Source organism: Chlorocebus sabaeus, chromosome 20 (assembly GCF_047675955.1).
Source record: "Chlorocebus sabaeus isolate Y175 chromosome 20, mChlSab1.0.hap1, whole genome shotgun sequence".
In the NCBI taxonomy this organism is placed as follows: Eukaryota; Metazoa; Chordata; class Mammalia; order Primates; family Cercopithecidae; genus Chlorocebus; species Chlorocebus sabaeus.
The window spans coordinates 1,588,356-1,615,171 of NC_132923.1; the positions used below are offsets into that span (position 1 = coordinate 1,588,356).

The following is a 26,816-nucleotide window of genomic DNA, read 5'->3' on the forward strand; positions in this document are numbered from 1 at the left end:
CATAGTCTGCCTGTTGCTACCACAGCCCATCAGTCTGTCTAGCTGCATTGGGGCAGGGGGTGTACCCGGGTGATTCTAACAGAATTCTCCCTCTTTTTTGTTTTTTTGAGACAGAGTTTTGCTCTTGTTACCCAGGCTGGAGTGCAATGGCACGATCTCGGCTCACTGCAACCTCCGCCTCCCGGGTTCAAGCAATTCTCCTGCCTCAGCCTCCCGAGCAGCTGGTATTACAGGCGCCTGCCACCACACCTGACTAATTTTTATATTTTCGGTAGAGACAGGGTTTCGCCATGTTGGCCAGGCTGGTCTCGAACTCCTGACCTCAGGTGATCCGCCCGCCTCAGCCTCCCAAAGACTCTGATCCTTTTAACCAGGGAATGGGAGGCCCACACAAACAACTTTTGCTCTCCAAAACTAAATAGAACCCAGGAGTTATTTGAAGACGTAAACTCATCAGTAATAGGACTGAACGTCTTTTTAATATCAACAGAATAAATTCATTATGAATAATTACACCTCGACCCTAAAATATTATGAAGTCCTCAGTTACCTCAATGTACTTAAATACCAAAAAAACTGCCTGTGCTGAAATATGTACTGGCTAGGCTTATCTGAAGGGCTATGGGTGACTAAATTCACTTCCAAAGTTAAACCACAATGTAGTAAATAGCAGGTGTCTACTTCTTGCTGAATTCTGTGAGAATTCAAAGAGAATGCTTGTGGTTACAAACTGCTGTGTGAGGTTGAAATTGTCAGCCACTACACTTAGTGGGCGCTCCTTTAAAAACCACAGCAAAACACAAGGATGCAAACAGATGGCTTTGAAAGAACTTCGCCTGAGGGGAAGCAGGCGACCAGGGCGGAATGAGCCTGCAGAGGGGACGGTAGCCGCCCCCTCAGCTCTCCACAAGAGTGGTCTCTGGGGTTCCCAGGTTCACAGCAAAGTGAGAGGTGGGGGTCTCGGGCGTACCCCTGAGCTCCGGGAGGGCCTGTGGCTCCTTTAATTCCAGGACCACCCGGCTCAGAATGCCTTTGAGCAGCTGCATTTCTCGGAGCAGAAGGTCCACGTCGGGTTTCAGGGCTCCAGCCGATTGTTCCAAGGGCGTCTGCGGAGCGCAGGCGGGTGGCCCAGCAGTCGGGGCGCCACTTGCCGGGAACTGCAGCCCGGTGGAGGTGGTGCTCGGGACGGAGGTGACCGACGGGACCGATCTGGACACCGGGGGCTTTCTGAAGAAAAGTGGCTTGTTTCCAGGAGCCAAGGCTGCGGCCCGTGGTGCGGTGGTGGAGGCCGGGTCCAGGGGAGAACCTGTGAATGCATCACTCCCAGTCACGCGCGGCTTTCATGGTTCTTCTCGGCTCGGGGCTGGGGGAGAGGCGTGGGGCGGTGGGCGGGGATGGGGAAGGCCGGAAGAAGGGGGAGGAGGAGGGTGGCGAGTGGGAGATGGGAAAGACTGGGGGAGGGAGGGCGGGACCGGGACAGGGAGGCGGGGGCGGGGGGGCGAGACGGGGACGGGGAGGCTGGGGGGATTCGTGGGTGCAGAGAGGTGGAAGCAGGGCTGCTCGCCAGGGTGGGCGTCCGGGAAGGTGTGCAGGCACTCACCCGGCCCCGGGAGCTGCAGCCACGGACTGCGTTTCCGGACACTGCGGGTGGCGGTAGCCGCCTCGCACCAGTACGATTCCAGCTCCTCGACCTCAGGCTCCGGGACTGTGTACTCGGCGCCCCAGTCGAAGCGGCGCACCGCACGGCTGTACTTGTAAAACGCGAACTGCAGCGGGGTGTCGCGCTTCTGCGGGTGCAGGTGCGTGTCGCAGCGCAGCACCACCCCGCCCAGCGCCTTGCCGCGGACCTCCCGCGGACCCGTCACCCTCAGCACCGGCGCCCGGAACAGTTCTGCGAAGAGGGCGGGGAGCAACGACGCCGGTTCGTCCACCGCTCCACGACCCAGCTCCTTCCTGCTTCCCGCGAGGGCTCCTTGCAGACCCACAGACCAAGAGGGTGAGGGGAGGAGGCCGTGTGTCCACGTGGAGGGGGAAGGGGAGCCTTCTGAAACGTGGGGCAGGGGGACCGAGTCCACGAGGGACGGGGAAAGCTTGAAAGGAGGAGGGACCGGGCCCCACGCTTCATGTCACATCCCGACTGACACTCAGCTCGGGTTCTGCAGCCTAGGAGAGGAGACGCTGCGCCTGCCTTGCAGGACGCTAGGGAGTCGCTCCTTCGTCCCAGTCCCACGATGCCCCCTGCCCCTGCCAGAGCTGCCCTCTCTATGGGAGCCAGAGTGAGAAGCCAGGGTGTGCGTCGGGGAAAGGGACCAGCCTCCAAGCAGGCTGCAGATAAGCGCTCCTTCGCGGCGAAGGAGAGGAGACAGCGTCCGTAGTCTAAGAGAAACCCGCCAAGTGGCAGCTATTTGAACTCCCCGCCCGGTCTTTTCCCGCCGAGCTCCTGTCCCAAAATTTCTCAGTGCTCATTTGCCTCCCTCCCGGGGCCCCTGGTCTCTCCCACCTTGCACTGTCACAGCCACCTTAGCGGAGAACATGGGCGCGCTCTCCACCGGGATGCGCATGGTGCCCGAGCACTGGTAGCGCCCGCTATCGCTGGCGCGCGCCTGCAACACAGTGTAGTTGGCGCTGGAGTGGAAGTAGCGCACGGCCTGGCCGTCGTGGTAGTAGTGAAGCTTGTAGACCACCTTGTCGTACCAGCCGCGGCAGCGCAGGACCAGCGGCTCGCCCTCGAACACTGGAGTATAGGGCACTTGCAGAATCAGCCAGTCTGCGACAGACACCACAGACACGCTTGACTCCACAGAAAGTCCAGCCCTGGAGATCTCCCACTCTCACAGACTCTCTGCTTTCTCCCCATAACTCCTCTCCCTCCCTTCCCCGCCATCTCCCACCGCTTTCTTTTTTTTTTCTTTTCTTTTTTGAGACACGGTCTTGCTCTGTTGCCCAGATTGGAGTGCAGTGGCACAAACTCGGCTCACTGTAACCTCCACCTGTCGGGTTCAAGCGATTCTCCTGCCTCAGCCTCCCGAGTAGCTAGGAATTACATGTGCGCGCCACCACGCCCAGCTAATTTTTGCATTTTTTAGTAGAGACAGGTTTTCGCCATGTTGGCCAGGCTGGTCTGGAACTCTGAACTCAGGTGCTCCGCCCACCTTGGCCTCCCAAAGTGCTGGGATTACAGGCCTGAGCCACCGCGCCTGGCCTCCCACTGCTTTCCTGAGCAGACAGGGCTTCCCTGGTGGTTGGCACCCAGTAGCCTCATAGTGCAAGATATATTTGTAGGTGACTGGGAAGGAAGGGGGAGGGCTGGTCTTTCCCTTAGCCAGGGAGGCAAAGATGCCAGAGACTTGGCTCCAGCCTCAAAGAGTTTTGACCATAAGAATCACCCCTTTAGGATGGTGTCAGGGTCTTCCTGACTGGATCCTGCTTACCTCTCCCTCACCATGGCAGTATTCACTTCTGCCCCATTTCCTCTCTACTTTCTTCACCTTCCACTCCTAACAGGCTAAGCTCCAGCCATACTGAACTGTTGAGACAATTGGCCCTGTTTAGAGAATTGAGCCCAAGGCCTTTGTACCTGCTATTTCCTCAGCCAAGAAGACTCTTTTCACCTGTTTAAGTTGAGGCCTGCTTCTCCTGCAAGTCTAGGCTTAGACCTTATCTCCTCCAGAAAACATCCTTGACACCCCAGGACAGCCTTAGGTATCTCCTACAGCACCCCATAATTACCCTGTGATCATTGTAGTTACATAGCCCTAGCACAGAGCAGATGCCATTTTAGGTGTTGTACATTGAGAAAGAATCCTGCAAGTAATAAGCATAATCCACATGCACTGTCTGTAAACAGTAATTACTCCTATAGTACTCAGTATAATTATTGCTATCACCAACAATTTCCAAACAAGAGGCCACAGAGTATGAATATGAAGTGTGTGTAAGTGCTAATCTGAACATTGAGTGATGTGCTTTAAATTCGGAACACAAATTGTGGCTAGGAATGCAACGGCATGATCTCTGCTCACAGCAACCTCCGCCTCCCGGGTTCAAACAATTCTCATGCCTCAGCCTCCTGAGTAGCTGGGACTACAGGCAGGCACCCACTATCATGCCCAGCTAACTTTTTTTTTTTTTTTTGTATTTTTAGTAGAGACACAGTTTCACCATGTTGGCCAGGCTGGTCTTGAATTCCTGACCTCAGGTGATCTGCCCACCTTGGCCTCCCAAAATGCTGGGATTACAGGATTGAACCACCATGCCCAGCAATCCTGTACCTTAATGAACAAATTATTATTATTTTTCTTATCCTGTTTTAAAACTCTTCAAGCATCTCGAGAATGAGTTTCTCAGCTGACTCCTGTGTACACATATATTCGTATGCAATAAAACTTTGAGTAAGTGCTCAGTTCAATTGCTGCTTTTTTTCTTTAGCAAATCATAATTCACTTTTAATCCTCAGAGCAGGCAAAGAGGTACATACTATTATTGTCCCTTCTTTACAGATGTAGACACTGAGGCACAGAGAAGCATCACACTGTTCAACTGAGAGTAGATCCTCCATCTGTGCTCGGCCTGCCAGGGAAACTCACCTTTCCTGTTTGGTGAGTTTCCTTTACTACTCAGTGCTCCCCTACCCCCTAAAGTTCTCTGTCCAGCACTCCAGGTCCTCGGAACCTTTTGCTTTTCTGAGCTGGTCTCAGAAACAAACAGAAATGTTCACACTGTGCCTCACACTGTGGCAGGAGGGTAAGGGGACCTTTGGGGCTAAGCATGCCTTACTGCATCTCTCGAATAGTGCCATGCAGGGCCCTACCTGCTCCAGAGACTTAAGATAGGCCCCAGTGTGGCCCTTGTTTCCTGCACCTTGGGATTGACCTCGTGTCCCCTCCCACCAGAGGGCTGGTATTGCCAGAGGAGACAAGTGCTCCCCCTCCCCTCATGCTCAGACTACTCACCATTGGATACAGAGAGGTGAATGGGGTCACTGACGGGTGCTCCCCGTGTCTGGCATCGATACACCCCTGGTGTCTGCACCTCAATGCTCTTCTTGTGAGAGGGCAGAAGTAGGTGGCCCAAATACCAGAGAGTGCTGATGGGCCGGAGCTCCAGGAGCAGTGGGTGGTATCCATCGCACTTCAAAGTTACCCGCTCCCCCTTGAAGATGGTGGTCCAAGGTGGGTGTAGAGACAATATGGGCTTCTCCAGAGTAGCTGGGGTGAGAGGTGGGGTAAGAGGGGGCAGCATGCAAAGAGAATCAAGGTGAGGTGCCCAAAGAAACGACCTGAGTTTGGGAAATCTTAGGAAACCCCAGCTCCCAGGCCCCAGCCCATGTACGAACCCATCCCTGCAGGACAGGAGATCACATTCATTGGGTTACAGACTATCAGTCCATCAGCCAGCACCCATTTCTAAATGCCTCCAAGCAAATGTAGTCCCAGTGGTTGAGGAGAGTAGGAAAAGACACTATCCCAGAGCAGCCAAGAAGTGAGGAGTCTACTTGAGCAGGTAACTTAGGGAGTTGGAGTGGAAGTTATAGAAAATTGGGATGAGAAATGTATAAGACTCACCAGCTTGCCCACTGCTTGAAACTGCAAAACAAGAAAGAAGGAAGAGAAAGGGGAAGGAGAATGTTGGTGATGAGAGGAAAGAGACTCTTGATGACAAGAAAGGCTGAATGATCCCAAAACCTGTTTTTCTTCTTTTGCTCCTGGTTTCCAAAGCTCTGAGAAAGCCCCTTCTTCTTTACCCCTCCAGAAATAATGAACCACCTGGAAACTGAGGATTGGATACCTACCCTCCTCTCCCCATACCTTGCTCCACCCTATTCTCCACCACCCAAAGCTCGTCTGCTGCCTCACTGCGGACTCACCGAGGAGCAGAAGGGTTGTCAGCGCCCACATGATGGATCTGACTGCAGCAGCTGCAGAAGGATGGAGATGTGCTGGTATGGGATGAGGAACAGAGAGAAAGAAAGTGGCCAGCGGATGCCACTGAGTACTAGGAGATATTGCTGCTTCTCCCACCCACTGCTGGTTCCTGAAGATGGCAGACTGGAACGAGTAGAAGACAGGCTGAATATCAGGTATCCCAAGTGCCAGGCACTGTCTCATCTACCGCCTCTATAGCCACCTCACAGCTCAGGCCAGCCGTGACTACTGTAAGGAAGGCCTGCAGAACTCGTGCCCTCCACACCACAAGAGAGCCCCATAGAATCCCAGGCTCCAGCAGATGACCCTTCCATCTTCCATCTTCAAGCTCCCATTGACATCCCACTCCCATCCCATCCCTTCTCCACCTTCCAGCCAGCCCTGCAAGGCTCAGCTGAAGAAGACACAGCCTCATGTCCTTAAGGTCCTTTTTCCTGCTCACTCCTGATAACAGACATTGGCGTGAGACCTAGAGAGGTCAATGTTGGGTTGCCTGCCCCCAGAGCTCACATCCTCCCACAATGAGTAGACAAAAAGGCATGAGTCACCAACCACCCTTCCCATCCCTATCATCTAGTTCCCCAGTCAAGGATAGAAATGCAATGTGTTTCTTCTTCCTCCCTTCCTGAAATCTTGAGTTCTCATAAATTCTTAAATTCTTAATAAGTTAGAAAACTTCTTTCCTACCCACCCCAATGAGCTCATCCTGAAGCACTTCCACTCACTTATTCCTTTCTTCCTTCCTCCCACCCTTCCCTGCAACCCCTCCCCAACCATGCCCCAGTTCCAGGAATCCTGACCTGCAGCAGAGAAGTCACTGCATCAGCCCCTCAGAAGCCTCTCAGGTCTGACCTCAGGGCTCTACTTCTTGTGCTTTCTGAGCCATGTGACCATACCTGAGCAATGAGGAACCTGAATTTTCATGTAAATACTTAATGAATTTTCCAACCTGATAGTATGTCTCCTTGGACTCTATCCTGTCCTTACTTGTGGTTGTTTAAAACCGGGACACCTTGATCCCTTGGAAATCAGATGGGAAGGAGATCAATTATCAGATACTGTCAACTCCCAGTGAGATAGTATCTTCCCCTCTTGTGGATGCCTGAAGTTCCACTCTGAGAATCCCCTCATCTTTTGCTTAATGGAGCCCCTTTTAAAAATGCAAATGCCTCTTAGGAAAATGTGACTGGTCATTTAAATTATGCTGATCACTTCAGATCATGTTCTGAGTGCAGGTTTTGATAAAAGAGATAGAGTCATGTAGATCTCAAACAAAGTAGGGACACATTTGATAATGTGCCCTAGAGTTGGGGAGGCAGAGAAGAACTAATTACTGGGAAGAGGGATGATCACCTGCCTGCTTTAGGAGTGCCTGGGCTGGCCAGCACTCCTGTGCTTCCCTTCCAACCTGCTAATTCTTCATCTCGGGGCCAGTATGTGGCTTTCCACATGATCCACAGCCTGCCACAGAGGTCTGACTTCTGCACCACGCCACCACCAGTATGGTAAGAATGCAATGCAGTTGTCAGCTGTCCTCTTAGGCAACAGAAGCTGGCTCTATTTTGGCTTCTCATCCCCCAGAGCACAGATGTCAGCCCCTTTACTGGATTCAGAAGAAACCTGAGTACACCAAAACTTTGTGAACTGTACAGTCTTCCCTAGAAATCTCTGGAACCATCCATAGTGTTCATATTATACAGTGCTCAGAATTTGACCTGAAAAATTTCCCACCAAATATTTCTTTATTCTAGGCTGTCCTCTAAGTTTTTCCCAAAGTGAGTCTTCTTACTCCATCTAGGACTTTTCCCCAGAATTTCTAATTCTTCACTCCTTTACAATGCAGAAAAATTTAGAAATTATCATTTGTAACTTGAGCAATTCTTTGAGGCCTATCACAACACAATATCTGGACAATATATGTTACCATTTGATAAGCATTCTGGTGATGAAATGTTCTCAGTGATAATTATGGTAATGAACTAATGCTGTTGTTGCTGATGACAGCTCACTTTAGTGTCTCGGCATGTGGCAGGCACTATGCTAAGTGCTTCATAGATATTACTTCACTTAATTCTTGTAAGGCCCTTTGAGGAAGAATTATTAATATCCCCATTTTGCATATGTCCTCATCACCTCAGTTTCCTACTGAGATGATGAAACTGGGATTTGAGTAGAAGTCTGTCTCCAAAATCTGTTCTCCTGTCTCTCTGATTGTCAGGGATTCAAGATGCTGCTCATGGCCGGCTGCCGTTATTGGTCTTTGCAAGTTCCCCCTCTTATTGTCTTACCTTGTTGACTTTCATCCACATTACTGTTCTCATCCCCTCCACATAAGCTCCCACTGTACAATATTTACTGTATATTCCCATATACATGCAATTTTTATCTTTGAGAAATATTTAGTGTTGTTAATTTACATAAGTGGCATTGTGTTCTAGATATTATATTCACTTTTACTTTTAAAAATTAATCCTAGATGTTTCAAATTTGTTCAGATTGCTCTACATGCATCATGTTTATTGCTTTTGACTGCCCTAATATTCTTTTTTTTTTTTTTTTTTTGAGACGGAGTTTTGCTCTTATCACCCAGTCTGGCATGCAATGGCATGATATCAGCTGACTGCAACCTCCACCTCCTGGGTTCAAGCGATTCTCCTGCCTCAGCCTCCTGAGTAGCTGGGATTACAGGCATGCATCACTACGCCGGCTAATTTTTTTTTTTTTTTTTTTTTTTTTTTTTTTTTTTTTTTTTTTTTTTTGAGACGGAGTCTCGCTCTGCCGCCCAGGCTGGAGTGCAGTGGCCGGATCTCAGCTCACTGCAAGCTTCGCCTCCCGGGTTCACGCCATTCTCCTGCCTCCGCCTCCCGAGTAGCTGGGACTACAGGCGCCCGCCACCTCGCCCGGCTAGTTTTTTGTATTTTTTTAGTAGAGACGGGGTTTCACCATGTTAACCAGGATGGTCTCGATCTCCTGACCTCGTGATCCGCCCGTCTCGGCCTCCCAAAGTGCTGGGATTACAGGCTTGAGCCACCGCGCCCGGCCTACGCCGGCTAATTTTGTGTTTAGTAGAGATGGGGTTTCACCGTGTTGGCCAGGCTGGTCTCAGACTCCTGACCTCAGATGACCCACCCACCTTGGCCTCCCAAAGTGCTGGGATTATAGGCATGAGCCACCGCCCCTGGCCATGATAGCCCTAATATTCTTTGCTTCTGCTACACTGCACTTGTCCATTCCCTTAACATCCTAATTGCTGCCCACCCTCAGCTACCACAGACAATTCCACAGTGGACTTCTTGGTACATATTGTGAGGGCTGGATGAATTAACATATGTAAAGGGCTTAGGACAGGGCTTGGCACATAGGAGGTTTCATGTAAGTTAGTGCTGGTAAGGACATGATGCTTCCCTACAGAGCCCTGAAGTGCCTCTATGGGATACACACCTGAGAGCGAGACTGCAGATTATGCTCATGAGTTACATGCACACTCATTCTAAAACCCAAATCTAATTCATCAGCAAGTCCTGATGACTCTACCTGCTACACTGATCTTTTCATACAGTAATTTATTCGCTGAGTCACTAGAGAGATACTTTTAAAATGTTAACCATGTTGTGTTACTTTCCCTCAAAATTCCGCAAAGTTACCCTCAGAATAAGTTCCAAACACCTTCCGATGGTCTACAGGGCCCTACAAATCGGGCCTTTCTCTGACCGTTGGCCTCATTTCCTATGACTGTTCCCCTCACTCACTCTGATCTAGCCACATTGTGTTTAGAACAGTTGCTGGAACATTCCGTGCTTAGTCTTGCTCCAGGGCCTCACTTGCTGTTCTTTCTGCCTGAAAGATCCTTGTTCTCCTCCCAGATCTTTATAAGTTTCACTTCCTCACTTCACTCAAATATTACCTCCTCAGAGAGATGGTCGCTAACCATGCTGTCTAAAACAGTATCTCCTCACTGTCATTGGCTGGCTCCATATTTTGCTTTATTTCTCATCATTGTACTTGTCACTACCTGGAATTGTATTTATTTGTTTGTGGTACGTTTTCCCCCATTGGAATGGAAGCTCCACTGAGGCAGGAATTTTTTCTCATTCGCTGATGTATCACCTACAACAGTGACAGCACATAGCACATGCTGTGTGAGTATTTGTGACCTAAACAAAGGAAGAGATTGAATACTGTGAGATTACTCTCAAAAGTGGCTGCAGAAGCTTATACACCCACCGGCAATTCATAGGGCTCCTGTTCCCTCTTGTCATCAATATTCAGTATTTCTTATCTTTGTAATTTTACCAAACAAGTTTTTCTTTTCCTAAATAAGAACATTTTAAAATTATTTTTATTTTATTTATTTTCTGTAACCCAGGACAGGGCTGATAATAATATATTTTTTTAAATTACTATTCTTTTTTTTTTTTTGTTTGAGATGGAGTTTCGTTCACTCTTCTTGCGCAGACTGGAGTGCAATGGTGCGATCTTGGCTAACTGCAACCTCTGCCTCCCGGATTCAAGCAATTCTCCCACTTCAGCCTCCCAAGCAGCTGGGATTACAGGCATGTGCCACCAGGCCTGGCTAATTTTGTATTTTTAGTAGAAATGGGGTTTCTCCATGTTGGTCAGGCTAGTCTCAAACTCCTGACCTCAGGTGATCCACCCACCTCAGCCTCCCAAAGCGTTGGGATTACAGGCGTGAGCCACCATGCTCGGCCTAAAATTATATTCTTTAATGTAAACTTTTCAGCAAAAGAAAGGCATTTCAGTACCAAACGAGTGCAAAGGACAATTTCAGAATAGAGAGCAGAGTACTTCTTTACATTGAATGTCTTTCGCTTTATGAGAAATTCACATATAGTTAATGAAAACTAACAGTGCCTGTCTGAAGGAACTCTGGCAGGAAGGCTGTGCTGTAACTCGTATTTCTCCACATCTCCTCTTGTCCAGTGGGAAGGAAGAAGGTTGATACCAAGAGGGAGGAAAAGTTTTAAGAAGACAGGACTAGGATAAGGCCTATCCAAACACACCCTCCTTAAACTTCCTCCTATGATTCTAGCAAGTCATTTTATCCCTTCCCTAGTCTCTTCTAAGTTGTAACTGAACCAAGTTTTTCTACCTTGGGCTACTGGGCTTTGCATAGAGACCTTTGTGTTTGAGAGGAGCAATGCTACTCCATATCTGATCACCCAGACCTGTTAACACCTCTCAGATCATTACTCTGTATGCCTCCTGTCCCTAGCTAAGGCCCTTGTCTGTGAAGTCTGCATGAGAACAACAGCCTTCAAATCTACCTCCCTCAACCCCTCTTCTAGTCATCCCATTCACCTTGTACTAGAGTACCAGAATAATCATACTAAACATCACTTTTCATGAGTTTCTTCTTCACTCGAAATTTACCTACAGAATTTACCTTCACTCGAAATTTACCTACAGAATTCGATCAATTTTCTTATGGACATTTAAAGAGCTTCTGTAGCACATTTAAGAGCCTCTATAGTCTGTTTACTTCTCCATTATTATTTCCTTCCACCAAACTCTGTTTCAGTCAAAGGATTTACCTTCTTTTTCCCTGACATCTGCATGCCAATTTTCCCCTTTATGCGCTTGCTTACATCATCCCACTCTGGAACATCCTTCCCTGTCTTCTCCTGTTCTCTAGGTCTGTCATGTTTTTCAAGGCCCCGCCCATGTATTATCTTCTTCATAAAATGTGCCTGAACACTCCAATCCCCAGTGAGTGATCTATTCCCTGAGTTCCTGTCTTGTTCATCATCATCTCCACTTCCAAATGCATAGCTGGTAGTACAAAATCCTATTGATAGAGTTTGGTGTTTAATATGCTTTGAAACAAATTAACATGGTAATTTACTCATTTTCCTGTTGGTGGATATCTGCACTGATTTCTTTTCAACAAAAGAAAGGTATTTCAATACCAAATTTTGCTTTTACAAGTTTTGTTACTATAAACATTATCATACCTGTTGTCTGGTGTGCATATGCTAAATTTTCTCTTGGGCACATCCTCCTAGGCATGGAATTCTGGGTTATAGAGTATGCATATACACTATTCAGCTTACAAGATAATGGATGTGTGTAACACATTAAGAAATATATACTTTTCTCTGCCAGTTTGGGTAGCTCTTTGGCACAGAGCTACCAAAATCCTGGGGATTTCCTGAGGGATAGGGATGAGAGGAGTTGTGTATCTTGTTATGTATAATTAGCCCCTTCAATCATACCTGACTTTATGCTAATAAGGTGACTCTTAACTCTGCAATTATAGGGTTGGAACTTTCAGGGGTCTGTGCTAACTCTGAGTAGTTAGAGTAAGAATTGGTAAATTACACAACATCTAATTTGTTTCTGCTGAGAATTAGAGAATTGCTTGGTGTGGAAAACTCACCTTGACCTCCTGGAGGAGAGAGGGGCTGGTGTTTGAGTTAATCATCAATTGCCAGTGATTTAATCAATCATGCCTGTGTAATGAAGCCCTCATTAAAAACCCTAAATGGTGGAGTCCTAAGGGCTTCCAGGTCAGTGAACACATGGAGAAGCTGGAGGGTGGCACACCCAGAAAGCATGCCAACGCTGCACCTCTTCCCACTTACCTTGCCCTACGTATATTGTCATTGGCTGTTAAGTAAACTGTTTTCCCAAGTTTTGTGAGCCATTCTAGCAAATTATTGAACCCAAGGAGTTGTGAGAACCTCTGACTTATAGCTCATCGGTATCAAGTACCAGAGGCCTGGGATTTGCAATTGGCTTTTGAAGTGAGAGAAGTCATGTGGGACTGACCCCTTAACCTATGGGGTCTGTGCTAATTCTGGGTAGTTAGAGCCAGAACTGATAAACTGTGGAACATCTAGTTGGTTTCCACTGAGAAGCAGAGAAAAACTTGGAATGGAAACCCACATATTTGATGTCAGAGGTATTGTGAGTGGAGAACAGTTTTCCTTTCATGTGCTGGCTATCTAATGTTTATTTCAGAGACAATGTTGAGCATAGCTGCATTGGGACCTCTGTCAATTACAGAATCTTAAATGGCACAAGCCATAAACCAGATCCATTTTAACAGTTCCTCTTCCCTACTCCCTCTCCAACCTCCCCAGGCTAGACAGAAAGAGATAGGTAAATGCTTGCTCTCCCTCTCTCTCTCTCTCATTCGTTTAGCTCTGTTCTTGCCTTCCTCATCCCTGTTGATAGGAGATCCTCTTACTGAGGTTTCTAAGTCCTTGACCAAGGTTGGGTCCCCTGGAGAGAGTCTAGAGATTTAGCTGATGCCAGATATAACATTCATCCTTTAAGGTCCAGCTTCATTCCCATCCTCTTCAAGATGTTTTCCCTTATTTTGCTGGCCCAACTCAATTCAACTAAACAAAATATACTGAGAATTTACATATGCCTCATTAAACTAGACATCAATGACACAACATGGAACAAAGAGCTCAGGAGTATTTTCAAAGAGCTCACCCTCTGGTGAACAAAAATGAGTAATAAAAAATTAAAATGCAGTGTGATGATAGAGGTGCACAGATACACATGGATGAGGTGTACAGAGATGATATTTATCTCAGCCAACTGCATCCACCTTTTCCTTCCCAGATCTCTGATAGCTTCTGCTATCTGTAAATGAATTCCCCATTTAGCAGGAGCTTGCAGGATGCATTCATGCATATGGGAGCATTAGCTGAAAGCAACTCCATGTAGAGTGGTTATAATACAGCATCTTTGGAGACACATCCACTGTGGTACACTGGCAATTGAGCTTCCATTTTTTCAAGTCCATCAAAGTCATGACACAGTTCTGGTCACTCTTGCAACTCCCATTCATACAATTGTAAATCAGTCATCTCAGGCTGTAGTGATGTTTACGGACTTCTACCAATTCCCAGATGCCTGCTGATCTTTTTTTCCCCTCAAAGGTGCTAAGAACTACCATAAAACTCTCATTTTACCATCAGCATGATTCTATGTCTTTGTTTCTTTGTGGCATGTCTAGAATGATCATGTGCATGTCTTTTATAAATCATTTTGGGTCAAAACTGCACATAATAAATGGCACAAAGAAAGGCCACAATGGAGAAAATCACACCGTATAATTTAGAATAACATGGTAGAACAGCCATTGGTTGAGGTCATTATAAAATGGTGTGCTAACTGATTGAGTTAAGGTTACTATAGAGTCTGCCAGGCCAGCTCTCATTGGCTGAGAATGTACAATAGAAGTCCAAGCATAGAAAAAAGTATTAATACGAGACTAAAACAGAGTCATTATGTGTTATTAAAGAAAAAGATTTCAGAGACAGATGAATTAAAAACAACTATCTGCAACTCTGGCAATATTATATTCGGTCACTTATTTCTGAGCCCAGTAGGATCCTGTGGGAAATTTTTACATACCCTGCTTTAATTGTGTTATAGGATGGGCTACTATTCTCTTCTATCCCACAGTGTAAGCCCTCTGTAGACAGAGACACTGTTTTATGAGTATTTTTAACATATCATAAACTCAGCCATGTAGCAGAGGCCAACTGCCTAGTCTATTTGGGTTGCTATAACAAAATACACAAACTGAATAGCTTACAAACAATAGAAATTTATTTCTCATGGTTCTGGAGGCTGGAAGTTCAAGATCAAGGCAACAACAGAGTCGGTGTTCGGTGGGAGCTGTTTTTTGGTTCTCATATACGTCATCTTCTTGCCATGTCCTCATATGGTAGAAGGGTGAGTTAGCTCTCTGGGGCCTTTTTAAATAAGGGCACTAATCCTAATCATGAGGGCCCTGCCCTCCTGATCTAATCACTTCCCAAAGGCCCACTTCTTAATGCCATCACATTGGGGATTAGGATTTCAACATATGGCTTTTGAGGGGACACAAACTAGAACTAAAGAACAGACCATCGCACCAACTAAAGACTAGTATGTCAATAAGAATAGCTGAATGAGGCTGGAAAGAGATAGTAATTAGAAAGGGCAAAGTCCCATTCCAGAGCCCAACACTTAGGATTTCATTAGGCTGGGGTTTCTCAAACTCAATACAACTGACGTTTTGGGCCAGATTATTTTTTGCTGTGGGGTACTGCCCTATGCATTATAGGATGTTTAGCAGCATCCCTGGCTTCTATTTACTAGATGCCAGTAGTATACACATCCCACCACCCCTCAACCCCCCAAGTATAATGACCAAAATGTCTCCAAGCATTGCCCAATGTCGTCTGGGGAGCAAAATTGCCCCCAATTGAGACTGCTGTATTAAATCCACCTGCATTAGTTCTCTTTATTTTATTTTTATTTTATTTTATTTTATTTTATTTTTGAGAAGGAGTCTCGCTCTGTCGCCCAGGCTGGAGTGCAGTGGTGCGATCTCCACTCACTGCAAGCTCCGCCTCCCCGGTTCATGCCATTCTCCTGCCTCAGCCTCCCGTGTAGCTGGGATTACAGGCGCCCGCCACCGGGCCCTGCTAATTTTTGTATTTTTAGTAGAGACGGGGTTTCACCATGTTAGCCAGGGTGGTCTCGATCTCCTGACCTCGTGATCCGCCAGTCTCGGCCTCCCAAAGTGCTGGGATTATAGGCGTGAGCCACCGCGCCCGGCAGTTCTCTTTAAATCACAAAATTCTGGTCTACATAACAGATAGAAATTCCTGATCTAAAGAGCAGAATTCTGTTGTGTTAAGAGAGAATACGCAATTATAACCAAACTCCAATTCTCACTTTGTACAAATTTATTTACACTCACCTATCTACATTATTCTAACAAAACACTGGGACAACCTGTAAAAGTACTTATGCATATGTGCAGGACAGGAAGAGAAAACATAGAAAGAATGAGATTTATTGGGGTGGTTAAGTGAGATCATGGACGAATTGTTTACTCCTATTCAGCAGTAGCCTTTGTGGTCCCAGGCTTCCGGTGGCCAGATAATTCCCTCAACTCCATAAGCAGGTGACCGAGGAGAACTCTCACATCCTGCATGTGTTTGAGAAGAAGGCCCATCTGGTGATACAGATGGGGATCTGGCATCCCCAGAGGAGAAGAAAAGCCTGGATCCTCAGAAGATGGGGTTGGCGGTGGAGGCAACGGCCCAGGAGCCTCCTCAGGAGCAGTTCCTGGAGCAGCTGATTTCTGAGGAGCTGGATTCAAGGTGAGAGGTGCAGAGCCGGAGGGACCTGGATTACGGGGCAGGAGGCACATACAAGAGTGAAGTCTGACTCTGGCCCTTCCCTCCCATCCCTGGCCAAACTTCCTTGTTCTCTGAAAGTGGCTGTAGGACTCAATGGCAGCAGGGACTTGAGGACTCTAGTGTCCCTCCTGGTCCAAATTTTAATCTGAAGCTTGGCCACCTCTGTTTGAAATTCTTCAGCAGTGAGGCTTTACCACTGGACCATTAGCCAGTTCTTTCTCTATCAAGGCTGAATTTAATTCCCTGAAGCATGAATGTGGTAACTGGTTCTAGGTCAGCCTCTTTATTATATATGACATTAGTCTAATTCCTTGTGCTAATGCCAGCCTTCAGCTTTTTGAGGACACCCCTGCTGGCCTCTGAGTCACCTCCTATTCAGGATAGCATCTCCAGCCCCTTCCATTATTTTTCATATGGCATGACTTCAAGCCCCCTTATCACCCTGGATACCTCCTCTGGGAGTGTTTCAGGTCAAGGGCAGCCTCTTAACAGTGGCTCCCAGAATTGAACATAGACTTCAGACTATCCCATCTTCATTCCAGATATTAAATTCCTCTAAATGCCCAGAGAGCATGGGGGGATGCTAAGGCTTGCGTGGCAGCAGGTGTGGAGCTGGCTCAGCTCTTGGACTGGTGAGGTGTACACCACAGTCTGAGGGAGAAGTTCTCTATTTGTGCTGTCTCTCATCATCAGGGATCGTGGCCCATTGTTCCTGTCTTTTCTGTGTCCCTTCTTAACCTGCTCACACCGAATCCCAGCTCACAGGCCAATTCATCCTATCTCCCCTTTTCACTCACATGCATGCCAAACAGACACCCTGCACTCTGATACGAACTCACCCTGCACTCTGATCTCTAGCTGGGGGCTCTGTTTCCAAACTTGGTTGTCCTCAGTGGCTGCCTCACACCAGTATGAGCCAGAGTGATCTTCTGAAGCTGTGGGGATCTGGAATTCTGAGGAGAGCCCCCTGCTTTGCACTGTCCTTCCATCCTTGTAGAAGGAGAAGAGGAGGCGGGCAGCTGACCTCTGCAGGGGCAACTTTGTCTGACAGCTCAGGGTCATGGGGCCTCCTGCTTTGGGTTCAGCTGAGGGTATAGCTCTGAGAATTGGTGCTGGAAACAGTTCTGGGAAAAAGGCAAGAAAGAAGAACTCAGCCATCTTATATACAGGTAGACACATGCAGGCGAAGAGCCTCGGGGAGTCACACTTCCTTTCCTGTTTCCAGCAGGAATGGGCTGTCTTAGATTCCATTTGAATCTGTCAAATTCTTCCTGCAAGTAGACAGGACTAGGAAAGATCCACAGATGGGCAAATCTGATAGTAGTCCAGACACCCAATCAGTGAGCGCTGGGAAGCATAGATCTGGGTGGTAGGAACCATGCTGGACTCTGAGTAGGGCTGGATGACTTGAAAAGGCAATGTTGAGGTCTCGTCCCTTTTGAAGCCCAACTTGGGCATTTGCCAGCAACCTGCTCCATAATCTTTTGATGATCTTGCCACCTCTAGGCTAAAGAAAGACAATTTGGGTTCCCTATCTCTCCTTACCCTCCCCTGCCATGAAGATGCTGCTTCTAGCTCTCACCTTGGACTGTGATATCCACAACAGATGCTGTTTCTGGGCTCCCAGGACCAGGGCTCTGGAAGATGCCACTGCAGTGGTAGTGCCCGCTGTCTGCCTCTTGTGCCACGGCGATGGAGAATTCCCTGTTAGGCCCGGGGGGACCCAGAGCTGAGCCATCTCGGTAGAAGGTCACCTGAGTCAGTGGCCAGTCTTGCCAGGCCTGGCAGCGCAGAACTAGCGGGTCCCCTTCAAATACTGGCTTGGCTGGACCTTGGAGGATCAGCCAGTCTATGGTCCAGAGAAAGAGCTGAGTGTCACCCAGGGCCTCCCTTGGGAGCTACCCCCAGGGATGCCTACTCCCGTAAACTTTCTCTGAGGGTCCAGGTAAACTCTCACCCCTGGTTGGGAGTATGGGACAACTTCCCTAGGGCCTAGGACTTCGAGCACCCTGGTTGCTGTGGGCTGAAGACTGGGAAGGAAGTACCTCATCCCATGGCCAGTTTCCTAGGGACACGTTCCTGGGTGGGCTCTGGGGCTGAAAGAAGGGGTTTAGGGCATTGTTCAGGTCTTCCCAGGACCTCACCATAGGACACAATCAGGTGGAAGGGTTCACTGAAGGTGTAGCCCTTGACCTGGAAGCCAGCTTCCCTTGCATCAGTCAAATCATCCTCCACGTGGCAGCTGCTCTCCTCGGTGCAGACAGGTCCCTCACACTGCAGCGTCTCAAAACTGGCAGCTGAAGAGGGGATGGCCCAGGGAGAATCAGAAAATGATGCTGCAACTTGGAGAAAGAGGACAGGGTTCCTCCATCTCCCAGGAGAATCATCCTTCTTAGAATGAGACTAGTAAGATACCAAAACCTTTTTTTCAGAAAGACCCCTGTGAGTGTCTCAGGGGGATAGTTTTGACCTTGATTCACGGGCGCCCAGGTGCTCTCAGCAAATGCACTGTGGTTTGGAGAAGAGGGAGGGGAGAGAATGAAAGAATGGTGAAACTCACCGGCATGACATCCAGCTGCTGGTACGGGAAACCAGGAGCAAAGACAATGGTAACTCGAAGCAGGGGAGGCATAGGACAGGAATGAAAGGGAGACATCAGATTCTAATGTTCATTGGGTACCAGACCCTGCTAGCACTTGTTTGCAATATCTTACTTCATCTTCACAAACTTTCCAGGTATGTGGCTTTATCCTCATTTAATACTCTTAAAGAAACACACTTAGAAAACCAAATTAGGCCTGGCGTGGTGGCTCATGCTTGTAATCCCAGCACTTTGGGAGGCCGAGGTGGGCGGATTATGAGGTCAAGAGATCGAGACCATCCTGGCTAACTGTGAAACCCCATCTCTACCGAAAACACACAAAAAAATTAGCCAGGCGTGGTGGTGGGCACCTGTAGTCCCAGCTACTTGGGAGGCTGAGGCAGGAGAATGGTGTGAACCTGGGAGGTGGAGCTTGCAGTGAGCCGAGATCGTGCCACTGTACTCCAACCTGGGCAACAGAGTGAGACTCTGTCTCAAAAAAAAAAAAAAAAAAAAGAAAGCAAGAAAGAAAAGAAAGCCAAATTAATATACCCAAAGCTTAAAAAGAGACTAAGCAATGGAGCGGGAAAGGCAGGTATGTCTGAATCCAAAATCAGTGTTCTTTTTACTTCACTGTGCAGATATGGTACTATGGTATACTTCAGTCCTCAGACCTTCCTCGGGGACTTTCTTTCATATTCTGATTTTCCCAAACTTCACTTGGCTCCTCAGCCTTGAATATGTTATCTATCAAAGAGCTTTCAGTACCCAGCGGTGTCTCTCCTCCTTTCTTCCTCCCCCTTTCAGGTCTTCACTTTTCAGCCATCTCTACTTTAATGTCCTCTGCCACTTGAATTTTCCCTGGTAGTGGCATAGAGCTTTCTCTGTCTTTTCCCCCTCCTTCCAGTCCATACCAGTAACTGTGGAACAACTCTTTTCTCCAGATTGAAATTTAGAGTCATCCATTTCTCACCACATCTTCTCAACCTATCTCTTACCTTCATGGTAGACCCAGGCAAGGGAAGTGACATGTCTTCCTTCTCTGGGACTGCTCCTTATTTCCCTAACTATTCTCCCCTTCCTCCAGCCTCATGACCATTCACATGTGCATACTTCTTCACTCCATCCGACTGTCATTTCGTGCCCCACTTGCCTTTATTCTCTTGCACTCCCAATAGCCCAGCGTTCTTCTTTGATTACCAAGGCCCCTCTCTACTTCCTAATTCTCATCACAGTGGTACCAGGTGTTTTCTTTCCATCCTCTCTCAGCTCCCTTCACTGTAATGCTACCTCTTTTCAGTTCCTCCACTCACCCAACTGTGCTCTGCCTCCTCTCCATTTTTTCTTTTTAAAAATAAAATCTTGTCCAGGCACGGTGGCTCATGCTTATAATCACAGCACTTTGGGAGGCTGAGGTGGGAGGATCCCTTGAGCCCAGGAGTTTGAGACCAGCCTAGGGAGCATAGAGAGATCCTGGCTTAACAAATAATTTTTTAAAAATTGGCCAGGCATGGTGGCACTTGCCTGTGGTCCCAGCTACTTGGGAGGCTGAGCTAGGACAACTGCTCAAGCCCAAGAGGTCAAGGTTGCAGTGAGCAGTGATTGCATCACTGCACTCCAGCCAGGGTGGCAGAGTGAGACCCTGTCTCAAAAAACAAAATAAAATAAAATCTTGTTGGGTTACTGGGAACTCACTCAATAAACAGCCAGTAGTCTACCATGACTGGAATGTAAGGTTGGAGGGTAGATGGCCTGGGAAGGTAGAGAAATAGTGTGAACCATGTGTGCTGTGCTGTGGAGCTTGAGCTTGTTGGCAGAAAAATGGGGCCACTGTTTGGGGTTATAATGCCTTTCTGAAATCTCTGCCTCTGTATGTCTTCATCACCCTGTTTTGATTGAAAAGCCTGAACTCTCTCAAGGGCCATGTTTTATTGGTCTCACATTAACTAATAAACCTTAGGTAGTAGGTACTATTATTTTCATTTTACAAATGATAAAACTGAACCAGAGATATAAAAAGTGATTTTCTAGAGTGACATAGAGCTGGTACATAGAAGAGGGGCTTGAAACCAGAGTATCTGATTCCAAGTCTGAAGTTCTTATCACAAGACAAAAACAAAAAAAAACATTGTCCCTAACCACAAGTAGCTCTCAATTTAGTGGAAGACACAGGTAGATGAAAATATTATTTCAGCATAAGTAGGAAAATATTATAGTAAGAAAATGTGTCGCAAGCAGCCATTGGAGCAGAAAGAATCATTCAAGAAAAGCTGCCTGGAAAAGATACCACTTAAGCTGAAAGCTGAGTCTTTAGGGGTACCTACACATTTGCAAGGAGGAGGAGAATAGGGGGCCATCGAAAGAGCTCATTTCAGGTGGAGATGGTGGTATAAGCAAAGCCTTAGAGACAGGCAAGAGTCTGGTGTGTGAGTATGTAACTATGAACTGATTGAGATTTATTAGAGCATAAGTTACAAGGCTGAGAGGGTAAAAGCAGAGGCTGCTTGGCCTTTTGTGCCATGATAAGGAATTTGGGCTGGTAAACTTGAGTTTTAGAAATTACTCTGTCTGCAGGGTACAGAATTCATTTCAAGAACACAAGGTTTGGGCAAGGAGATTAGTTAGGAATTTACTGGACTAGCCCAAGTCATAGAGGATGAGGGCTTGTCCTAAGACATTAGCGATGATCCACTGAAGGGACTGCTTCTATGAGCAATTTAGAAGGTAAAACTTGCCAAACCTAATGATTGATCAGATTTAGAGAATGAAGAAGAAGGAAGAGTCTGGATTGTTTCTCAGGTTTATGGCCTTGTAAGGGTAGATGCTGGTGTCATTAGCTGAGATCAGAAATAGTGGAAAATGAATTAGACGAGGCGGGGGGCAAAAGGACAGATAAGTTCAGCTCTGGTCACATGGTGCAGAGACACCTGTGAGATATGTAGGTAGATATGTCTGGTATGAAGCGTGATATTTGAATGTGAAGCTCAAAAGCATGGTTAGATTGGGGATATGATTTGGGACTCTTAAATACAGAGTTATAGTGGCAAAAATTATATAGACAAATAAGCTTATGAAGGAGATTGTCTAAAGAAAGAGGAGTACAGAGGCAAGGCTATGACTATAGAGAACACTAGTGTTTAAGGGGAAGAGAAGAGAAGCTATTAAGGGATCAAGAGAAGTCCATGTAGTACGAGGAGAAAATGGTGCCATGGAAGCCAGGGTAGTAGAGAATGCAAAAAGGAGTAAGTGATAAACAGTGCAGCAGAGAAGTCCAGCAGGATATGAACTGAAAAGCATGCCATAACCCAGTCAATATGGAGGTCATTGTGCCCTAGACAAAACCGATTCCAGTGGAAGCCAGGCTGCAAGCATTGAGGAGTGTGTGAGAAGTGAGGAAGTGGAGATAGCAAGTGTGGACTATTCTTTTAAGAAAATTTGTCTCATAAGTGAAAGAAAAGAGTTGAGATTACAGCTAGAGAGGACATCATGGTCAGAGGGGACTTTCAGGATGGAAAAGGCTTGAAGATTTTTATATTCAGAAAGTCATTCAATCCTGCACACCAAACTTTCTTATACCTACCCTTCTTATTCCACCTGAACACTGCTTCTCTGGAGGGCCAGAATTAGTCCATGTTCCTTTCCTTCAGGTCCTTTCCCCAAAGTTAAGCAAAGCTCCATTCCCACACCAATATTCAAATATTTTACTTACCTAGTAGCATCTGGGATGTCCAGAGCACACCAAGGGAAAGGTAGAGGACCCAGGCCATGAGAACACAGCCCAGCTTCATGGTGACTGTGTTTGGTTCTCCTGCAATCCCAACAATGATTTTCTTCAACATGAAACCTCTTTGATTAGAAAAGAGGAAGTAAATCTAACTGTCTCATCTCCTTGCGTCTGGGGTCTATTTTCATTTTCAAGTTTGTAATCGGCTTTCATCATTCAGATTTGGACAACACGCTTTCAGCATAATCTGCATCCTTAGGGCTGTGACAAAATGGTAGCACTCTCAGCTGTTCTCAACTGACCTCACAGAGGTCAGGGGACTTTCAAAGCATGTCATTGTCTGATAGCCAGCTGGCCTTCATGTACACTCTGGGAAAGGTCAGTGCAACAACCACCCTTTTCACTGGTGATGCAACTGGGGACAGAAGGTGGGATGTTGTTTTAAGGCCAATAGAAAATCACTGGGGAATCAACGATGAGAATTCAAATGTCCTGCCCATTCCAACACTTATATGTTTCTAGTGACTAGAAGGTAGTGAGACAGAGAAGGAAGATTAGTCATGGCACCAAGTTGGATATCAGATTAGTCTCTAGTAGGCTCTGACTATCCAAACCCCACACAAATATGCATGCAAATTTCTCTAGACTCGTGTCAGCTCTCTGCTTCTGGAGCATGACTAAGGCTGCTCAGTCTCAGTGGAAATATGAGTACAAGGCAGGGAGAGTCCACTGGGAAACAGTAGAGGAAAAAGAAAATCTATTCCCAGAGGATCCAGTAGTCAGCTCAGGGCTTAGGCTCATAGCCAAAGCTCAAGCCACTGATCCTGAGGAAATTAGAGACAGGAGGCATCCGATATCTTGAGAAACCTGAGGAGACTCAGGAATAGGGGCAATATAGAGGCTACAGCCTCTCCTTTCAGTTCCAGGTGGCCTTCTGGGAACCTTTGTCCCTGTCTCTGAATGTTTTCTATTTGCTTGAGGCCTCCTCAATGGCAGGGCCCATGTGTCTTTTCACAGTGACCACATTCCTCCCCTTTCTCTCATCATAACACCCACCAGACCTCCAGTAGGTTATTTGGAGATGAGATGAGCCATCAGAAATGGGGTAAGGTAGGCCAAGCACTGTGGCTCATGCCTCTGTAATCCCAGCACTTTGGGAGGCCAGGGTGGGCAGATCACTGGACTGGAGGTCAGGAGTTAAAGACCAGCCTGGCCAGCATGGTGAAACCTCATCTCTACTGGAAAAAAAAAAAAAAAAATTAGCTGGGCATGGTGGTGCTTGGCTGTAGTCCCAGTTACTTGGAAGGCTGAGGCATGAGAATCATTTGAACCCAGGAGGCGAAAGTTGTAGTGAGCTGAGATCACACCACTGCACTCTAGTGTGGGTGACAGAGCGAGACTCCATCTCAAAAAGAAAAAAGAGGGAGAGAGAGAAATGGGGGAAGGTAGTTTGGTCCTCCTTGAAGGCAGAGAGAGGGACAGTATGACCCTTCAACTGTGCAAAAACCACAGGTCAGAGCAGGCACATCAACCACACGGGCATAAGAGAGTGGATCTTTCTGTGTCTAAAATAAGCATTTAGAATAAAATTTCCATTATCTGAGAAGCATATGCTTTTGTGCAGGTGGCCCCAGGGAGTCCAGGGGTGGTTGACTATGGGTGCTGGGGAAGGCAGTGAGGCAGTAAGCCTTGCAGCTGATGTGATGTGAAGCCTCAGAAGAGGAAGAAAACCCTAGCTAGCCCTAATAGTTTTTTTTATTTTTATTTTATGTATGTATGTATTTATATATATGCTTTTTTGAGACAGAGTCTTGCTCTGTCGCACAGGCTTGAGTGCAGTTGCGCAATCTTGGCTCACTGCAAGCTCCGCCTCCAGGGTTCAAGCATGCCTCATCCTCCTGAGTAGCTGGGACTACAGGCACATGCCATCACGCCCGGCTAATTTTTTGTATGTTTTGTAGAGATAGGGTTTCACTGCGTTAACCAGGATGGTCTTGATCTTCTGACCTCATGATCCACCTTCCTCGGCCTCCCAAAGTGCTGGATTACAGGCGTGAGCCACCAAGCCTGGCCATACAAATTAAATAAATAAAATGTCTTTAGATGCATTGCCACTCCTAAAACTACATAAAACATAGACCCTCAGGATTAGCCAGAGGCTTAGCAGCTTCTAAACAAATCACAATATCTTTCTCTTCTTATGTCACCCTTTCTCCTTAACTGCCCTTTCCATAGCATTTTACCCGAATAGAGACCCTCCCCTATAGCATCTGCAGCAATCCTTCCAGGACCCCACTCTCAATATGGAAGGCAAGGAGCCCTCTGCAAATTTGGGTTGAAGCTGTCAAGGTCTTTACACTGAAATTTCCATTAAGCTGCTGGGAAAATTTACTCACTTGAAGCTTAATCAATGAACTATTTAGAATAGATGTGATTCACTGCGGGGGGTGAGGGGAAGCAACACTGGGTCTGCTGTGTGTTCATGGAGACTGAGATTCAGTTTATTGAGTAAGTTCCTCCATCAGGATCACCTCAGAATACTCAGGGGGTGATGGGACAAATCCCAGCTCTCATCCCATCCCAAGACCAATTAGGTGGTGGATGCCCTCCTTTGCCGTTCCTGGTTTGTCACTAGTGGACTAATGCTTATCTTCTCTTTATTTTTAATTGACTAGATAAAAACATTTATTAAAAATGTGAAGGTGAAAAAATAATACAGTGTATACTTTTGAACCCTTATATGGTTGAAGGAACAGAATGGATCCCTGTCTGATTATACTGTCTTCCCTCCCCACCATCATCAAACAGAATCCTTACCTTGTATTTCTCACTCTCTTTATTTTATGTAGTAATCATTTTGTATTTTTGAACTTTTTTTAATTCTATTTTTTCTCCACTTCTATGAATAGTATTTATTTTGGAATTTTCATTAAAAAAAACATTATTTTAAAAACAGTTTAGATTTACAAAAAATACAAAGACAGTACAGAAAATTCCCATGTACCCTGCACCCAGTTTACCCTATTATTAACATATTAATATGGTACATTGGTTATAACTAATGAAACCTATATTGTTATATTATCATTATATTTGTCTACTTTTATTGATTTTTTACAATTAAAATTATTATTATTTTTTCATTATATATTTATTTATTTATTTTTATTATACTTTAAGTTCTAGGGTACATGTGCACAACATGCAGGTTTGTTACATATGTATACATGTGCCATGTTGGTGTGCTGCACCCATTAACTCGTCATTTACATTAGATATATCTCCTAATGCTATCACTACCCTCTTCCCCACACCCCATGACAGGCCCCGGTGTATGATGTTCCCCTTCCTGTGTCCAAGTGTTCTCATTATTCATTTCCCACCTATGAGTGAGAACACGCGGTGTTTGGTTTTCTGTTCTTGTGACAGTTTGCTGAGAATGATGGTTTCCAGCTGCATCCATGTCCCTACAAACGACATGAACTCATTCTTTTTTATGGCTGCATAGTATTCCATGGTGTATATGTGCCATATTTTCTTAATCCAGTCTGTCATTGATGGACATTTGGATTCGTTCCAAGTCTTTGCTATTGTGAATAGTGCTGCAGTAAACATACGTGTGCATGTGTCTTTATGGCAGCATGATTTATAATCCTTCGGGTATATACCCGGTAATGGGATTGCTGGGTCAAATGGTATTTCTAGTTCTAGATCCTTGAGGAATGGCCACACTGCCTTCTACAATGGTTGAACCAGTTTACAGTCCCACCAACAGTGTAAAAGTGTTCCTATTTCTCCACATACTCTCCAGCAGCTGTTGTTTCCTGATCACCATTCTAACTGATGTGATACGGTATCTCATTGTGGTTTTTTATTTTATTTTATTTTATTTTATTTTATTTTATTATTTTTTTTTTTTTGAGACGGAGTCTTGCTCTGTTAGCCGGGCTGGAGTGCAGTGGCCGAATGTCAGCTCACTGCAAGCTCCGCCTCCCGGGTTTAAGCCATTCTCTTGCCTCAGCCTCCCGAGTAGCTGGGACTACAGGTGCCCGCCACCTCGCCCGGCTAATTTTTTGTATTTTTAGTAGAGACGGGGTTTCACCGTGTTAGCCAGGATGGTCTCGATCTCCTGACCTTGTGATCCGCCCATCTCGGCCTCCCAAAGTGCTGGGATTACAGGCTTGAGCCACCGCGCCCGGCCTATTTTATCTTTTTTTTGAGACGGAGTCTCGCTCTGTCGCCCAGGCGTGATCTCAGCTCACTGCAACCTCTGCCTCGCGGGCTCACGCCATTCTCCTGCCTCAGCTTCCCAAGCAGCTGGGACTACAGGCACCCGCCACCACACCTGGTTAGTTTTTTTGTATTTTTAGTAGAGACAGGGTTTCGTGTGTTTGCCAGGATGGTCTCGA

At 46.6% G+C, this 26,816-nt stretch overlaps 2 protein-coding genes and 2 long non-coding RNA genes across 7 annotated transcripts; 2 read left to right on the forward strand and 2 right to left on the reverse strand.

The window, feature by feature from the left end:
• Positions 1-415: 415 nt before the first annotated feature.
• On the reverse strand, positions 416-6,710 carry FCRLB (Fc receptor like B). Of its 3 annotated transcripts, XM_073008193.1 has the most exons (7): positions 6,293-6,710; positions 5,867-5,938; positions 5,565-5,585; positions 4,953-5,207; positions 2,501-2,767; positions 1,601-1,891; positions 416-1,306 (listed from the first exon to the last, which is right to left on the reverse strand). In XM_073008193.1, the coding sequence occupies exons 2-7, from the start codon at positions 5,895-5,897 to the stop codon at positions 897-899; spliced, it is 1,275 nt and encodes a 424-aa protein (XP_072864294.1). In that variant the 5' UTR covers positions 5,898-5,938; positions 6,293-6,710; the 3' UTR covers positions 416-896. The 3 variants fall into 3 exon arrangements, with proteins under 3 accessions (XP_072864294.1, XP_007974568.1, XP_007974569.1); XM_007976377.3 differs by having other exon boundaries at positions 5,867-6,710; XM_007976378.3 differs by having other exon boundaries at positions 968-1,306; positions 1,601-1,746; positions 5,867-6,710.
• LOC103223668 (uncharacterized) lies at positions 1,829-5,877 on the forward strand. Its single transcript, XR_493871.3, has 3 exons — positions 1,829-1,996; positions 4,500-4,598; positions 5,752-5,877. It is a non-coding gene; the product is annotated as an uncharacterized lncRNA (long non-coding RNA).
• Positions 5,971-6,877, forward strand: LOC140709443 (uncharacterized). The gene is made up of 2 exons (XR_012089902.1): positions 5,971-6,079; positions 6,709-6,877. It is a non-coding gene; the product is annotated as an uncharacterized lncRNA (long non-coding RNA).
• An 8,748-nt stretch (positions 6,878-15,625) lies between these two features.
• Positions 15,626-25,430, reverse strand: FCRLA (Fc receptor like A). Of its 2 annotated transcripts, XM_007976379.3 has the most exons (6): positions 22,393-25,430; positions 18,663-18,680; positions 18,247-18,399; positions 17,685-17,951; positions 16,942-17,226; positions 15,626-16,088 (listed from the first exon to the last, which is right to left on the reverse strand). In XM_007976379.3, exons 1-6 carry the CDS (start codon positions 22,520-22,522, stop codon positions 15,796-15,798), a joined length of 1,146 nt encoding a protein of 381 aa, XP_007974570.3. In that variant the 5' UTR covers positions 22,523-25,430; the 3' UTR covers positions 15,626-15,795. The 2 variants fall into 2 exon arrangements, with proteins under 2 accessions (XP_007974570.3, XP_007974572.3); XM_007976381.3 differs by lacking the exon at positions 18,663-18,680 and having other exon boundaries at positions 22,393-25,426.
• Positions 25,431-26,816: the final 1,386 nt, after the last annotated feature.

Coding starts and splice junctions, on each gene's coding strand:
- FCRLB (XM_007976377.3), bottom strand. CDS start 6,107: ATGAGACAGTGCCTGGCACTTGGGATACCTGATATTCAGCCTGTCTTC. Junction 5,586..5,866: donor GACAACCCTTCTGCTCCTCG/GTGAGTCCGCAG, acceptor CTTGTTTTGCAG/TTTCAAGCAGTGGGCAAGCT. Junction 2,768..4,952: donor TCACCTCTCTGTATCCAATG/GTGAGTAGTCTG, acceptor TGTCTGTCGCAG/ACTGGCTGATTCTGCAAGTG.
- FCRLA (XM_007976379.3), bottom strand. CDS start 22,522: ATGTTGAAGAAAATCATTGTTGGGATTGCAGGAGAACCAAACACAGTC. Junction 17,952..18,246: donor CCACCTGATTGTGTCCTATG/GTGAGGTCCTGG, acceptor TCTGGACCATAG/ACTGGCTGATCCTCCAAGGT. Junction 16,089..16,941: donor GCTAGAGATCAGAGTGCAGG/GTGAGTTCGTAT, acceptor CCCGTAATCCAG/GTCCCTCCGGCTCTGCACCT.